The 17,455-nt window shown below is 36.4% G+C and overlaps 1 protein-coding gene across 10 annotated transcripts in view; it reads left to right on the top strand.

Moving 5' to 3' along the window:
* LARP4 (La ribonucleoprotein 4) overlaps positions 1-17,455 on the top strand; it is a 222,137-nt gene that overhangs the window by 163,832 nt on the left and 40,850 nt on the right. For 8 of the 10 annotated variants that reach the window (XM_077870095.1, XM_077870092.1, XM_077870093.1 and 5 more), the window contains 5 exons: positions 5,985-6,132; positions 6,772-6,924; positions 10,296-10,371; positions 15,133-15,269; positions 16,911-17,014. In XM_077870095.1, the coding sequence (XP_077726221.1) occupies positions 5,985-6,132; positions 6,772-6,924; positions 10,296-10,371; positions 15,133-15,269; positions 16,911-17,014 (618 nt within the window). The remainder of the gene's footprint in view (positions 1-5,984; positions 6,133-6,771; positions 6,925-10,295; positions 10,372-15,132; positions 15,270-16,910; positions 17,015-17,455) is intronic. The other 2 variants (XM_077870096.1, XM_077870090.1) reach the window with 1 other exon arrangement.

Here is a 17,455-nt window from a genome sequence, read left to right as displayed (position 1 = left end):
AAGTGACTTTGGTCCTGGCATGGTAATGGATTTGAATTTTGGCATTTAGCACTTGTCTGTGGCAGGGATAGGGATTTCCTCATCAAGCCACGTCAGCATTATTTTGGGTGATGTTATCTTTGCACCTATTTTCAGCCTTTTCAGTGACATAATGGCAGTGACACTGTCCTTGAATAAATTACCTTTCTGTTAATTTACCTAGGTGGATCCTAAATATTGACTAATAAAAATCCTTGGTAAGATATTTTTAGTATAGCAGACATTGTTCAGGTGTCTACTTAGTGGCAAATGTAAAGATGATATGCATTCTAAAATTGCAAATTCATGGGGTCAGTTAAGTGGCTACCTTTAAATAGTATCTTGGTACCTGGGTGAAAGGGTGGCTACACCTGGTGCTGTAAAAAAACTAATTGGTTTCCTCCCTGAGCTAATTATGGTTGATGTAGTATTGTGAATTAATATCTTTAAGATGTTGCTGTGATTATTTAAATGGCACTACTTTGAGAGATGTGTTTGCTCTGCTGCATGGTTTGTCATTTTGTTACTGACTATGATGTTACTATAAAAGCTTTTAGCAGCCCTGAAACAAAAAACCAAGAAGAGGGCAACCCAGATGGCTCAGCGGTTTAGTGCCGCCTTCGGCCCAGGGCCTGGTCCTGGAGTCCTGGGATCAAGTCCCGCGTCGGGCTCCCTGCATGGAGCCTGCTTCTCCCTCTATCTACATCTGCCTCTCTCTCTGTCTCTCTCATGAATAAATAAAATGCATGGAGCCTGCTTCTCCTGCCTATGTCTCTGCCGCTCTCTGGGTCTCTCATGAATAAATAAAATAAAATAAAATAAATAAAATAAAATAACAAAATAAAATATTCCCATAAATAAAATTCCAAGGAAAATGGGCTTACAATATAAAATCATAAAGCATGTGAGAGTCATAATGAGCATGGTTTAGCAGAAATAATACTACAAAAGCAACCCCTCAAGGATTGCAGATATTGTAATTATCAAATATGGACTATAAAATTAGAATATTTTATATGCTTGAAGGAAAATACTGAAATGAGGTGCTTGGGGGCTTAATAGGTTATGCATTCAACTTTTGATTTCAGCTCAGGTCATGATCTCAGGATTGTAAGATACAGCCCTGCATCAGTCTTCATACTGGGCATAGAGCCTGCTTAAGATTCTCTCTCTCCATGAAAGAAAGAGGGAGGGACGGACGGAGGAAGGGAAAAGGAAGGAAAGAAGACAAAAAGCATTAGATAGATTTCATTTTGGAAATGAAAATTATTTTAAGAAAAGAACTTAGAAGGGCACCTAGGTGGCTGAGTGGTTGAGTGTCTGCCTTCAGCTCAGGTTGTGATACCAGAGTTCTGGGATGGAGTCCCACATCAAATTCTCTGCAGGCTTCTCCCTCTGCCGATGTCCCTGCTTCTCTGTCTCTCGTGAATAAATAAAAATCTTAAAAAAAAAAAAAAAAAAAAAAAAGAAGAAGAACTTAGAAATTTAGTGGACAAGTTAATTTCATCTTAGAAACAGATGAAGAGGGCAGCTGGGTGGTTCAGCGGTTTAGCGCCGCCTTCCGCACAGGGCATGATCCTGGAGACCCGGGATCGAGTCCCACGTCAGGCTTCCTGCATGGAGCCTGCTTCTCCCTTGGCCTGTCTGTGTCTCTCTCTCTCTCTCTCATGAATAAATAATTAAAATCTTTTTAAAAATTTTGCTGAAAGGGAATATTTGCCTAGTAAGAATTCTTTATACAAAAAAAAAAAATTCTTTATACAGCAGAGGTAGATGGTAAAAATAAAGGCATTTTCAAGGTACCACAACTTTTAAGAGTTGACTTGAGGAAAAAGGGGGGATCCCTGGGTGGCTCAGTGGTTTAGTGCCACCTTTGGCCCAGGGCGTGATCCTGGAGACCAGGATCAAGTCCCGCCCGCCTCAGGCTCCCTGCATGGAGCCTGCTTCTCCCTCTGCCTATGTTGTGTCTCTGCCTCTCTCTCTCTCTCTCTTTCTCTCTCTCTCTCTCTCTCAGGAATAAATAAATAAAATCTTAAAAAAAAAAAAAGTGAATTATGTCCTTGAGGGAGAAGGAACATAATTCCACAAGAAAGGTGTGAAATGTGAGAAAGAATGATGTCCAAAGAAAGTCATCAGCATTTATGTAAACTTAATAAATATTGACTGGTTAAAACTAAAATATATATATTACATATATACAGGCACAAAATGCATAAAATAATCTTTGATGTTAATGTACTACACAGTGTAACATGCTGTTTGAAAAAAAGGTTATTTTCAGTTTTATATTTTTTTATGACTCAGATTTAAGGTAACATTTTAATGGAATGCTTTATAAAAGGGAAAAAAATCCCTGATTATTAAAGCAGATCATGTCCCCCTCTAGCCCATAACCATGTTTATGTACTTTTTTGCAGTTGTAATAATCTGTGAACTATAATCATTTGTGGTTAATATTTCCACTTAATCTCTGTGTCTTTAATTGGATATATTATTTCTCATATGGGATAATCTGGAAAAGAGAGATACTAATATGAGTACTAATTTCAGGGCGCTTGGGTGGCTCAGTTGATTAAGTGGCTGCCTTCGGCTGAGGTCAGGTTCTGGGATTGAGCCCCACATGGGGCTCCCTGCTCAATGGTGAACCTGCTTCTCCTTCCCTTGCTGCAGCTCCCCCTGCTTATACTCTCTCCCTCTCTCTCTCTGTTGAATAAGTAAATAAAATTTTTTCAAAAGTACTAATTCCTAGCCCACAGAATTGCTTCACATATTTGCTTTTGTTATTGTGGTGATTATGGTTTTTTTCACTTCATTTTGTGAAAGCATTTTCCATTTTTGGTGGTTTCATATTTCATAAGCCTCTGATGCACATTGTTGCACATTATAATTTCTCTGGAAATTGGGATACATCTTAATGATATTTGATGTCACAGTTTAATAACAGTTTTTTCTTTGATATAGTAGTACCTCTTTAGATTTTATAAAACATGGTGATGTATTTTTATAATTTTGAATGGCTGTGTAATGCTTTACCTAGTGAGTGTGTCATAATTTCCTTTAGTCCTCGTCTGGGTTATTTCCATTTGTTGGCTCTTATAAATAATGCTAATAAGTAAGAATGAGGTGCACCATTTTATACAGTCTCCATTAAAGAATGAGTTTGTAAATTTTATGCTGATATGGGAATTTTTAAAGTGCTTTACTAATCTAATAAGTGCTAAGTGGTACTTTATTTTCCTATTTGTGTGCATATATGTGTATTTTTTCTAGAATTTTATTTTCCTAGTCTTTATTTTAGATGGTTTTTTTGTTGGAGTTCTGTGTTATTCTGTAGTTCTCAGTTTATCTTTTGTGATTAGTACCTGTTTCTTCAAAGTGAGTTTTCTGTGACATAATAGTTTATATTTAACTTTTAACCTCACCTTGCAATTATTTTGATATGCATTAGTGATTGGTAGTATACTCTTGAGAGTGAGACAGTTTATCATCTTCTGTTCAAAAGTAATGTACCTTATAAAAAAGGACATGAAGTTTTATACTGAGTGTTAATTGCTTTTCTATTATTGATAGAATTTAGTTTTGGGGGTACTTGGGTGGGTCAGTCGGTTAAGTGTCTGCCTTTGGCTCTGATCATGATCTCAGGGTCCTGGATTCGAGCCCTGGCATCAGCAGCATTGGCATCGGGTTTCCTGCTCGGCGGGGAGCCTAATTCTCCCTCTTGCTCTGCTCATGCTCTCTTGCTCTTGCCCTCTCTCTCATAAATAATATCTTTAAAAAAAATTTTTTTTTGGTTCTTAAAATACAGACTTCTTAGCACAATTTATAGTTGAGAAAAATCGAGAGAGAGGAGTTAAGTTTTCCCATGACTGTACATTTGTTAATATCAGAGCTGTGTTTTGAATTCAGGTATGATCTAGAGCTTCAACCATTGTATGTTTAGATAATAATTATTAACTACCTTGGAATAATTCTATTTTGCTTCATTAAAGCCACATACTACTCTGCATAACAATTTATATAAATGAAGGGTATTTCTAGTAGCTATGTGGCCCGTTTGCTGTATCTTTTCCACCTACAAATCTTATTCATTAAATGAATCTTTTTACTCTTTCATTGAATTTATCAAGACTCAGAAATTGATTTCTCTTTCTGAGAATTGTAATCTTTGTTAATTGCCGTTCCCTTGGGTAGAGACATAAGTAGTATTTTCAGAATTGAGGAAAGTGATGAGGGGTATGTTTGTAAATATATAGGTTTTATTCTATTAAAGTGCTTATTATAGAATTAAATACTGGGATGGCTCAGTAAATTAAGCATCTGCCTTTGGCTCAGTCAGGATCCCAAGGTTCAGAGACTGAGCCCTTCATGGGGTTCCCTGCTCAGTGGGGAGTCTGCTTCTTCCTCTCCTGCTCTCCTTGCTAGTGCACACTCTGTGTCAAATAAATCTTTAATTTTTTTTTTTAATTAAACGCTATTCACTGATAGGACATCTAGGTTATCACAAGCTCTTGACAGTTCTCTCCTATCAGTCAGAAATTAAGCTATACATAAATTATTAAATCAAAATCAGCTTAGCTGCAAAGGTAAGGTTCTGGGAGGGTATTGCCCTAGTAAAGGCAAAAGGGGGGCTATATTATCTGTAGAGAATTTTATAACAATAATGAAATTAACTAAAAGGGCTATACTTGTTATTATCCTATAACTGACAATTCTGAACAGTGTCAACGATAAAATACTGCCCACTGCCACCACCATTTTAAGGCCCAGCTCTTGTTCCCAAGAGGTGAATAAACCTTAGCGTGGAAAAGGACATTGTATCTCAACTCTCTCCTTTTTCCAAAATTGTGATTCAGTTGATAAAAGGAAGCAATCAAAAAATATATTACAAGCTGTAACAAGGAAACAATGTTTCATTGATTCATCATACATATAAGTCATGTTGGTCCAGCTAACTGCACAGTAGTGGAAACTCAAAACTCAAGTAAAACAATGGCATCAAGATTGCTGTTTTGGGGCAGCCCCGGTGGCGCAGCAGTTTAGCACCACCTGCAGCCCAGGACGTGATCTGGAGACCCTGGATCGAGTCCCATGTCGGGCTCTCCGCATGGAGCCTGCTTCTCCCTCTGCCTGTGTCTCTGCCTCTCTCTCTCTCTGCATCTCTATGAATGAATGAATGAAATCTTAAAAAAAAAAAAAAAAAAAAAAAAGATCGCTGTTTTGTTGTTTTGTTTTTTTAAGATCTTGAGTAATCTCTACGTCTAACACGAGGCTCAAACTTGTGACCCCAATATCCAAGAGTTGCATACTCTACTGAGTCAACCAGATTACTGTTTTTGACTTGGGAAAATTTTCCAGTGATAGAATCACTCAGACTCAAAGGTCTCTCGTCACAGCATAGATGGCAATAAAAATTACGTTCTCTGGAAAATATTTCTAGGTAACTCAATTTGCTGTAAATACACAATAATGCTAAAGATAGTTGAATAGTGTGAATAAATTTTATGACCTTTGTAAGTAGATTGGGATAAAGCAGCATTTATGTTAATTGTTAACAGGGATAATATTTTTTGTTGTATAGGTAGCTAAGTTTTATACATGTACATTTCGAGTCCATCTCCTTAAAAATATTTATTTTCGGGGCACCTGGGTGGCTCAGTGGTTGGGCATCTGCCTTTGGCTCAGGTCGTGATTCCAGGGTCCTAGGATCAAGTCCCGCATCAGGCTCCCCATCTCCCTCTGCCTATGTCTCTGCTTCTCTGTGTGTGTCTTTCGTGAGTAAATAAATAAAACCTTAAAAAAAATTTATTTTCAAGATGAGCCCAAAATTTTAAAATATAATTTAATACTTATAATTAAGTTACTTAGTATTATTGGGGTTTCTTTCACGTTTAAAATAAAAGTCATTATCTAAATTTGTAATTTTAATGTGCTTTTAAAATTTAAAAATAGGTCCTTTGATTATTTAGCAGGTAACATCTAAAGGAACTGGTTTAAATCCTAATGCCAAAGTATGGCAAGAAATTCCTCCTGGAAATCCGGATGCCACTCAAGTAACTCATGGAACTGAAAGCTCTTGGCATGAAACAGCAGCCACATCAGGGTCTCATCCTGAGGGTAAGTCCTAAATATTTCAACAGTACAAATCATATTTAGGTTTAACATATAACCAAACCAGTTTATAGAACTTTGGGGTGTATCTTTTGATTATTTGATTAAATATATTTATACATGCTTAACATGTAGTTTGTACACAGTTCTTACTTATTTTTAGTATGAATGGATTATCACTAATTTCAAATAGTAGCTTTATCTTTCGGTCTAGCATTTAACCCATTCATGATATGGTAGTTATAAATTAGTTTTGATATACCGTCATTGGCAATGCTATTTACTCACTGTTTAACTATGGGTATAACTTAACTTCTCTGTGCCTGTTTCTTGTCCTTCTATAAAAACATTAATAATTACTTTTGGCATAGGATTTTCTGAGAATCGAGTGAACAAAATACATGAAGCTGCACAGAGTTAGTACATAGCGCTATGAGTTTAAACTATTGTTAATCATTTTAGCTTGACCATAATGGTAAACTTCTCTCCCTCAAGAAGAAAACTCTTACTACAACCATGTGGACATTTTCCCAACTGATCAGATTCCTTAAAATATTATTATTATAGAAGATCTAGTGCCCAGGGTTCCTAAAGATAGGATTTAAAGAATTCCTATTTACTTTCAGTATGTTTTCTTTAATACAGGTAATACAGAGCTTTCAGATGATATGTGTAAAGAATATGAAGTAATGTATTCATCTTGCGAAACCACCAGAAATACTATAGGCATTGAAGAATCAACTGATGGGATGATTTTAGGGCCAGAAGATCTGAGTTACCAAATATATGACGTTTCTGGTAAACTTTATACTTTTATTGGTAAAATGAGCATACAGTACACTAGTGTTTTTCCCCTTACGGTTTATCATTTATTGTTCTAATAAACCTTTGGCATTGATCACTCTGTTTTCTAATTTGAAGAGAACTGTGTGTTATTGAAATGCTAGGTTATTTTTATAAATCTGCTTTCAAGTGGACAAATGTGAAAATTGTGATTTAAAAAGAATATTTAAAGATCCTATTAAAAGATAATATGAAATTAAAGATAAAAGGAAAAAATAGTCAATATAGTTAAGAGACCTATGTTACAATTTTTCAGAGAGCTTTCAAGTTTCAGAGAAACTTTTCAAGTTTCTTGGCATTGATTAGTTGGGAGCAATGCAAGTTGTCAATTTTCCCGTTACTTTTGTTAGTATGAAATGCATTTATAAATATGAAATTGCAGGGATTAATTTTGAGAAAATGGCTGTATTAAAAACATTGTTCTACTACAATTCAACTTGTGAATTTTTTTTCACATTTATTTAATTAACAAGGGTAAGTACTTGGCTTGGACTTAAAATGGATAAGATTTAAAAGAAACTAAAAATGGACCATAGACCCCAACTACCTATCTTAATTTTTCTGATTTAAAGGATCTCTTTGGGGCAGCCCTGGTGGCTCAGTGTTTTAGCGCCACCTTCAGCCCAGGGTGTGATCCTAGAGACCCGGGATCGAGTCCCACATCGGGCTCCCTGCATGGAGCCTGCTTCTCCCTCTGCCTGTGTCTCTGCCTCTCTCTCTCTCTCTCCCTCTCTCTCTTTCTCTCTCTCTGTCTCTAATGAATAAATAAATAAATAACATCTTTAAAAAAATAATAATAAAGGATCTCTTTGGAAAATAAATGTAAAAAAATAATAAATTTTAAAAATGTAATAGGGAGTAGTCTTTCTATTGCTGCTTAGTTCTGTGACTTCAGTCAAGATACATTAACCTTTGTCTCCAATTTCCTTACTTATTATAAATATTTGGACTGGATTTCTAAGTTTTGTCAGCTTCTAAATTGATTTCTGAAATGGCATAGGTGATATTCCATATAATAATTTAAGGTGGTACGTTCTCCTCCCTACTCGTGGTCATAATATACCTGATCACTGGGTATATTAAACATAGAGTTGGTTTTAGTAATGTGGCAACTAGTTGATATTTTAATAAGTTTCCTGTAATGACATTGAAAAGTATCCTGTAATGACATTGAAAAGTGAAATCATTGTTCATATTTAGCTAGCACATTGAGGTGGTTGGATTTTGTATTAGAAGGATTGGATGGCTCAGCAGTTTAGTGCCGCCTTCAGCCCAGGGCCTGACCCTGGAGACCCTGGATCGAGTCCCACGTTGGGCTCCCTGCATGGAGCCTGCTTCTCCCTCTGCTTGTCTCTCTCTCTCATTCTCTCTCTCTCTGTCATGAATAAGTGAGTAAAATCTTTAAAAAAAAAAAAAAAAAATAAGGGCAGCCCGGATAGAAGGATTGCATATACATAGAAATCGTATGCTTCTTACTTTTTTTTTTTTTTTTTTTTAAGATTTTATTTATTCAGGGCAGCCTCGGTGGCCCAGCAGTTTAGCGCCTGCTTTTGGCCCAGGGCGCGATCCTGGAGACCGGGATCAAGTCCCACGTCGGGCTCCCTGCACGGAGCCTGCTTCTCCCTCTGCCTGTGTCTCTCTGCCTCTCTTTCTTTCTCTGTGCCTCTCATGAATAAATAAATTAAAAAAATAAAATCTTTTAAAAAAAGTTTTTATTGATGGGGGTGGGGGTGGGGGCAGAAAAAAAAAAGTTTTTATTTATTCATTATTCATTTCAGAGAGAGAGCACCCAAAGCAGAGGGGAGGGGCAGAGGCAGAAGGAGAGGGAGAGATAGAGGGAGAAGGGAGCCTGAGGCAGGGCCAGTCCCAGGACCCTGAGATCATGACCTGAGCTGAAGGCAGACTCTTAACCATCTCAGCCACCCAGGTGCCCTTTCTTATATTCATGTTTAATGAAGTTAATCTAATACCTAATACCACTTTGAATCTTGAGTAGTAAGACAAAGTAGTAGCAAAATCAGGTGCAAAATGTATTTATTTTTATATACATTCTTTTGTCTGTTTTTAAAGAAAATTAGCGCTTAGTCCCTAATGCTTTTTAAGAAGATGACAAATTATATGCTTTGAGTCTATAATGTTTTGTGTAAGATTGTAATAAAAAAGTTCTTCAGGCTTGAGTTCTGAAAAAAAAGTCTCGTGATCTGAGTTTAAATAACTGAAAGCATAGAGGGCTGTGAGAGTTGATTTGATCATTTGGATGTTTGTTTTAAATATTCCTGGGAAGGGACGCTTGGATAGCTCAGTGGTTGAGCATCTGCCTTTGGTTCAGGGTGGGATCCCAGTCCGGGATCAAGTCCTGCATCGGGTTCCCTACAGGGAACCTGCTTCTCCCTCTGTTTATATCTCTGCCTCTCTCTTTGTGTCTTTCATGAATAAATAAATATAATCTTAAAATAATAAATAGTCCTAGGAAGATATAGTGCTCTACAATCAAGAAATGAAAAGAATAGGGTGGCCTGGGTGGCTCAGAGGTTTAGCACTGCCTTTGGCTCAGGGAGTGATCCTGGAGACCCAGGATCAAGTCCCACATCAGTCTCCCTATATAGAGCCTGCTTCTCCCTCTGCCTGTGTCTCTGCCCCTCTCTCTCTGTCTCTCTCATGAATTAAAAAAAATATTAAGAGATAAATGTTTAAAAATATGACTAAGAATCAGATTTAGTACCAATACAGATGTGTAGACATATATAGATATATATTCTAATTTGTTTAGCTAGTTTCTTCAAATTTAGATTACTATTACTTTTGTTCTTTGAGCTTTCATTAAAGGAATAAGTAGTTACCACATTTTTTAAAAAGATTTATTTATTTATTTATGAGAGAGAGAGAGAGAGAGAGAGAGGCAGAGACACAGGCAGAGGGAGAAGCAGGCTCCATGCCGGGAGCCCGACATGGGACTCGATCCCGGGACTCCAGGATCCCGCCCCGGGCCAAAGGCAGGCGCCAAACCGCTGAGCCACCCAGGGATCCCCAGTTATCACATTTTTAAAGTATTTAAGGTAGTGTTTTACAGTAGGGTAGCCAGGTACCTTCAGTATTAATAGTGTTGTGTTCATTACTTGATAAAATAATTTTTAAAGTGATCTGAAATCTATCTAAAGAAAGGATAGGTTGAAATTAGTTTGACTTTGTTATAATTCAGTTAAGCTGAATTCTAAAAATACGGTTTTGTTGTGAATTTTAATTTGTTCATATTCTGAGTGCAATATGTAATGTTTACTACCTGTGATAATTTGGTATTAACTTTTTTCTCTGTTTTTTAACTTTAGGAGAAAGCAGTTCAGCAATTTCTGCAGAAGACCTAAAAGAATGTCTGAAGAAGCAATTGGAATTCTGTTTCTCCCGGTAACACTATTCATTTTTGTTTTTACTGAGATTTCTCATTTTTTTAATAGTTTAGTTAGTGGGGCACCTGGGTGGCTCAGTGGTTGAGCGTCTGCCTTTGGGTCAGGTCGTGATCCTGGGGTCCTGGGATTGAGTCCTGCATCACGCTCCCTGCGAGGAGCCTACTTCTCTCTCTGCCTCTTTCTCTGTATCTCTCATAAATAAATAAATAAAATCTTAAAAAAAAAAAAAGAATAGTTTGGTTAGTAAATGTAAAATATCTGTGAAATGGAGTGAGGAATGGTGGTTTTAATTTACTTCAGTGATTTTTTGGGGGAGTATATTCTTTAGTCTGTTTCTTAACTAAATTTAAAGATGTAATCTCTGATTGGATATACCAAGGATCTAGGCTTCGTGGAAAGATAATGAAATACTGGATTGGATTACTTATGGATTGGCTCTTAGATACTTTTCCTAGGAACATATTCCTGTTTAGGATTCTCATTAAAAGTGATTATATTTTGGGACACCTGGGTAGCTCAGCAGTTGAGTGTCTGCCTTCGGCTCAGGGTGTGATCCCGGGGTCTAGGATCAAGTCCTGCATCAGGCTCCTTGCAGGGAGTCTGTTTCTCCCTCTGCTTATGTCTCTTCCTCTCTCTCTCTCTCTCTCTCTCTCTCTCTGCGCCTCTCCTGAATAAATAATATTTAAAGAAAAAAGTGGTTATATCTTAATGTATATATTCATAATTAGCTTGTATAACGTGTGATCATGGAGTTATATTTAGCAAGATAGGTGGATGGGCATAGAATTTATGTTACCAGTGTCTTCTATTAAATAAGGAGTTCTTTCAGGCAAATGTTTCAAGATGTCTTTTCTTTTTTTTTAAGATTTTATTAATTTATTTTAGAAAGTGCACGCATGGGCCAGGGAATGGGGAGGGGGAAGGAGGGAATGTCAAACCAACTCCATGCTGATTGCAAGCCTGACATGAACCTCGGTCTCACAACCCTGAGGTTATGACCTGAGCCAAAACTAAGAGTCAGCTACTTCACCAACTAAGCCATTGAGGCGCCCCTAAAGATGTCTTATTTATAGATAACAATTATGTAGGTAATTAATAGTTTAGATCTCATAAAACTTCAGTATTATAAAACTGCTCCTTCCAAAATAAACAGAAGTTTGGATATGTATGCAAAGGTAACACCTTCTAATTTTCTTATATGTGGTGAGAAGTAGGACCAGTAAACCAATTTTTCAAGCTGGAAACCTGGATTTTATCATAAACTAACTTTCTTTTCTTTTTTCTTTTTTTCTTTTTGTTTTTCTTTTCTTTTTCTCTCTTTCTCTCTCTCTTTCTTTCTCTCTCTCTCTTTCTTTCTTTTGTTTATTTTTTAAGTAAACTCTATGCCCAGTATGGGGCTTGAACTCATGGCCCTGAGATCAAGAGTTTATGTGGTCCACCAACTGAGCCAGCCAGGCGCCCCTAGACTTCTTTCTTTATACATGATATATTCTTGACTCAGGTTTAATTGTTTTTTTAATTTTAAGATTTTGTTTATTTGTGAGAGACACATAGAGAGAGGCAGAGACATAGACAAAGGGAGAAGCAGGCTCCTCACTGGGAGCCTGATGCAGGACTCTATCCCTGGACTGGGATCAGCCCTAAGCCGAAGTCAGACGCTCAACCGCCAAAGCCACCCAGGCATCCCAGTTTAATGGATTCTTTATCTGAAATAGCCCCTCCCTTTTCCCCTCCTTTTTATTCTTTGACTTTATAATCTAGTACAGGATAAAACAATAAAAATAGGAGCTTTCTATCTTTAGTCATTTGTGCCTGTGATACAATTCTTTTTCTGTAACATACTTGCAATAGTTATTTAAAAATTTTTGCCTACTAACTGGATCGTTTATGTGTTTGCTTATATTTGAGTTTTTTTTCTCTTGGTTCTCTGTCATAATTTCCTGCCTTTTTGTTGTCTTACAAATTTTGATTATATGCTGGACATTACATATAAAAGAAACTAGGAGCTGCAAGTAATGTAATTTTTCCCTCTAGACAAGATTTGAGCTTCTAGTAGGTGGAAGTAGATTCATTGCTTCAATCCATTCAGGAGTTGAGCTGGGTTAGGGCTGAGCAGCCACTTTAATTAGACTCGGTCTACCTCTGATTTATCTCTGTTCCTTAGGCATCACCTTTTTTTAGTCTTTTGACTTAGAAGTTGCCTGTTAACTGTTACCTCAATCCTGAAACACCAAGGGGAATTTAATCTTTTTCTTGAGAGGTTTGAGGTTAGCTCTTTAGTCTCTTAACCCTGTTAAGCTTCAAAATCTGGCAGATGTCTTATGGGGGAGACCTACTTGTGTTTGATGCAAGCTTTGTCCATCCCCAGGAACTTCCACAAAACCACAGAGATATTACTCTCCCTTTTCAGCCTGACTCCCATCTCCCTCCTTAGAGCACAGGAAATGTCATATGGGGGGAAATCTGCTGTATGTTAGGAGCTCCTATAGTTGGCAGTTCACAGTGCCAGTCCTGGGCAGCGGCCTAAAGCTCTGCTGGTTTCACTCTGGCCCTGGAGCTTTGAATGCCTGCAGGAAAGAAAGATCATCTTTCTGGAATTTAATTTTGTTCTTGTAGCTTTTTTCCTCCATCTCCAGAAACATGGTTTTTGGAATTTAGCCAGGCTTTTTAGTTGTTGGAGTAGGTAGGAGCTCTGGTTTTTCATGATTTCCAACATCCTACTCAGAACTTTGATACTCAGTTCAAACCAACTAACTGTCTGATTGGTCTGTGACTCAACAAAATTGTTATTAGTGCATATCAGGTATTGGTCATAGTAGTCAAATCATAGATGTGATTTATATCCATTAATTTGACTTCTGACAAGATACAATTTCTTTAAAAGTTTGACCAAGGTTGGGCCACTAGGTGGCTTAGTCAGTTAAGCATCTGACTTTACTCAGGTCGGGATCTCAGAATTGTGGCATCGAGCCCTACATCGGGCTCCACACTCAGCTTGGAATATGCTCCCTATCCCTCTGGCCCTACCCCAGTTTGTGCAGGTACTCATGCTCTATCTCCAATAAATGAATAAAATCTTAAAAAAAAAAAAAGTTTGACCAAGGTTTTATAAGAATAGACATGTTGAAAGTCAGAGTTGATTTAAGCTATAGCTTTTTAGTTGTATATTTTGTGTACAGGGACACCTGGGTAGCTCAGTCAGTTTAGGATCTGACTCTTGATTTCAGTTCAGGTCATGATCTCAGGTTTGTGAGGTTAAGCCCATGTTGGGGTCAGCTCTGGGCATAGAGCCTGCTTAAGATTCTCTCTCTGTCCTTCTCCTTCCTCTCCCTCTCTAAAAAACAAGAAAAGAATATCTTTTTTTTTTTTTTTTTTTTTTTTAAGAAAATCTCTTGATGAAAATGTTTTTACTATGTTCCTCCTTTTTTGCCAAAATGATTTTAACCTTTACTGGTGTCTTCTCTATTCTTTTTTGCCCCCAAAGCAACCTGTTGACAATTTTAATTTTTAAAAAGTAATTACTACTTTATCTTAGTAAAACATGAATGCAAAGTCTTTTGGCCCTACTCTTTGCCAGGCACTAGGGCCTTGAAATATATTTTGAACAACAAAGATTCTTCATGGAACCTGTATTCTGGCTGGAGGAGACAAAACAAACATAATTTTTTTTAAAGCATAATAACTTAGAAGTGTGCTAGGTGATAAGGTCTGTGGAAAAAAATTAGAGGGCAGCCCCGGTGGCGCAGTGTTTTGGCGCCGCCTGTGGCGCACAACATGATCCTGGAGACACGGGATCGGGTCCCACAACGGGCTCCCTGTGTGGAGCCTGCTTCTCCCTCTGCCTGTGTCTCTGCCTCTCTCTCTCGCTCTGTGTCTCTCATGAGTAAATAAAATAAAATCTTTAAAAAAGAAAAAAATTAGAACACTGTAAGCAAAGGAAGGGGAATCAAGAGTGCTTGGGTAGTTTCAGTTTTAAATAGGGTCATTGAGAAAAGGTGGCTTATAAGCAAAGATAGCTTTGCTTCAGAGATCTGCCATGAATAAGACATTATGAGACTATGATTTTACTTCGGTGTGTTACAAGATTTTATGTGTAAGATGGAAGTGTTTATATCTTTTTTTTTAAGATTTTATTTATTTATTCATGAGAAACACAGAGAAAAAGAGGCGGAGATATCAGGAAGCCTGAAATGGGACTCAGTCCTGGACTCCAGGATCATGCCCTGAGCCAAAAGCAGATGATGCTCAACCACAGAGCCACCCAGGCGTCCCTGTTTATATCTTTAAAATAAAAAGGCAAACATACTGATAAAAAATGAAAACATTCAGAAATTTTAAACCCCTTACAGTTAAACTCACGATTGAAGCCATAATTTTCTCTATATGCATATTCTAACATCAATAAAGTGTTTGTTTTTTTTTAATGATAAAGTGTTTGTGAGATGAAACTACACTGTATGTAATATTTTATAACGCATTTTTCAATTTAATATTGTTTTACTGCATATCAGTATAATTCCATAAAGTTCCCTTGTTCAAACCTTTTGGGCATGATTCAGAAACTTTCGGCGATTCAGAAATTTTCTGAAAGTTAAGAGTATACTTGTGTATTATGTATTTTCATAGTTCATTGTGTTATTTCTGGTAGCATAATCTTGTTTTCCTAGACTTAGTGACAAAAGTAAATAAGGCACCTCTTTTTTTAGGTACTTTTTAAGAATTGTTTGTTTTATGGGACTCTTCTGTTTATTCCTTTCAGAGAAAATTTGTCAAAGGATCTTTACCTGATATCTCAGATGGACAGTGATCAGTTCATCCCAATTTGGACAGTTGCCAACATGGAAGAAATAAAAAAGCTGACTACAGACCCTGATCTAATTCTTGAAGTGTTGAGGTGTATGTAAATCATACCTTTTAGCTTATTTTTAAAGTCAAAAGCTAAATTAAATATTCTTTTGATTTCTGATCATACAGGGAATTTTTTTTGTTGGCTGTTTTTTTAAATTGTAGTTGACACATATTATTTTCAAGTATACAATATAGTGGTTCCACAATTCTATACATTAAGCTGTGCTCACCAGGCAGGGAATTGTTAACTTCCTATTTTTTGTTAATCTAGTAGTTCCAATAATTTATCTTTATTTTTACTGACTTGGTATATAGCCTCTCTATCAATTCTGCACTGTAGTGGTTCATCCTAATACCCACTTACTCAAGAATAAGCAATTAAATCTCAGTTTTCTGGGCTTTTAGAAAGTCATATATATGTATCGTTATCACATCTTGTGAATCATTCTGTTTTCAAACTTTTGAGCCCAAGTAAGAAGTACATTTTATACACATTATGCACACCACAAACCCACAGACAACTGAAATGGTAATTATTCAGATAAATACTAAATACTTGGAATTAACTTTTTTTTTTCCTAAATTGATTCCACCACCTGTTAAAGAAGTGCAGTCTGTAGTGTGACAAATAACTACTCTAAAGTTTGATAAAGAATTTGAGGTTCTAAGCATATTTAATGGTGTTTGTGTCTTACAGTCTTATATCAGTATTTCTTGGTAATCTCTCTTAGGAAAAGTATACCAAAGTTTTAACTGCTTACCCAAATAAAGGCAGATCTTCACTTTTATATGAAATGTGTCATTGAAAATGTTTAAAAGTTAAATATAACAAGTCCAATAATAGACTTAAATGAACATAGAGGCTTTCCATTCTCAGAGGGCTAAAAACATTTATGAAATCTCTAATTGGTTTGTGCAGTGGTTTCTTAAAACAACCCAGTCTTGTCATCAAAAAAAAAAAAATCAACCAAGAGATCATTGGAATCCTCCACCTCTAAGGGCTGGAACCTAGTACTTACACCCAACTTTTCTTCCCTGTTTCTTCTATTCTCACTACTTACCTGTTCAGAGAGAGATATGGCATATTATCTCTCTGAAGAGACTGGAAATAAAAGTTTTCACTATGTGGTACTATCTTCATTAAATATTTCCTCAAAGTCAGCATCTATAAGATGGCTTCTCAGTGTCTGTAATAGTAGGTAAGAATAAATATGTTAAAATCAAAGGAAAATTACAGTCATTTGAGTTTAATTCTTGGTTTAAGTGCTTCTTAAACTTGAATTTTAAGAATTTTTTTCACATGTCAGAATGCAGTTCTGTAAGCCAGTCATAAGAGTGGAGTGCAAATACACTAATTTTTGTTATCTCCAGAAATCCAGAATTCAGTAAACACAGGGTAATTACCTTGTTAGCTATGTATTATAGACTCCTAAAAGTTTTTCAACCCCAACACAGTCCCAAGACACAAAGTACGTGCCCTGTATATTCAAAGAATAACATTTGACAGTGTTTTTTGTGTATTCTCAAAATATTTTGTTACAGCTGTAATCTTTGGTTCTCCAATTTAATTTCTTTAAGATATTAACTTCTGTTAATGTATTCACTTGGAAACAGAAATGAATAATTTTTAATGGCAATATTAACATCTTTCCTTGTCACTTTTGGATGAAACGCTTTTTTAAATTTCAGCTTCTCCCATGGTGCAAGTTGATGAGAAGGGTGAGAAAGTGAGACCAAGTCATAAGCGTTGTATTGTGATTCTTAGAGAGATTCCTGAAACAACACCTATAGAGGTAAATTATTAAGCGTTGTTAAAGATGAGTGTGTTCTTTAACTGTTTAAATTGAGTATAAACAAGGTATAAATCAGTGCCCTCATATCAGTTACTGTGAATAGGATAAATTTTGTTTTGTAAACTCTAAAACACTGGAAGAATGGTACAGAGGAAGGAGGAAGACATAATTCCATTTTCTTAGAATGATAGACTGAGTATTGCAGTGTTATTAGTTGTCAGTTTATTGATTTGAATGGCAAGCAAAATATAAATAGGCTCTTTTGAGAACTTGAGGATTCATATGAAAGAGTAAACTTAGGAATAAAGGAAAATAAGAATCAAGACTAATTCTCTTGGCTAGCAAAAATAAAGCAAAATTGCAGGCATAAAGATGGTGTGGTACAGGTACAAGAATAAAATAACATTTGAATGAAACAATATAATCCAGAAATAGATGCTT

This window comes from Canis aureus, chromosome 25 (genome assembly GCF_053574225.1).
Source record: "Canis aureus isolate CA01 chromosome 25, VMU_Caureus_v.1.0, whole genome shotgun sequence".
NCBI lineage: Eukaryota > Metazoa > Chordata > Mammalia > Carnivora > Canidae > Canis > Canis aureus.
This window is presented reverse-complemented; position numbering and strand designations above follow the sequence as displayed.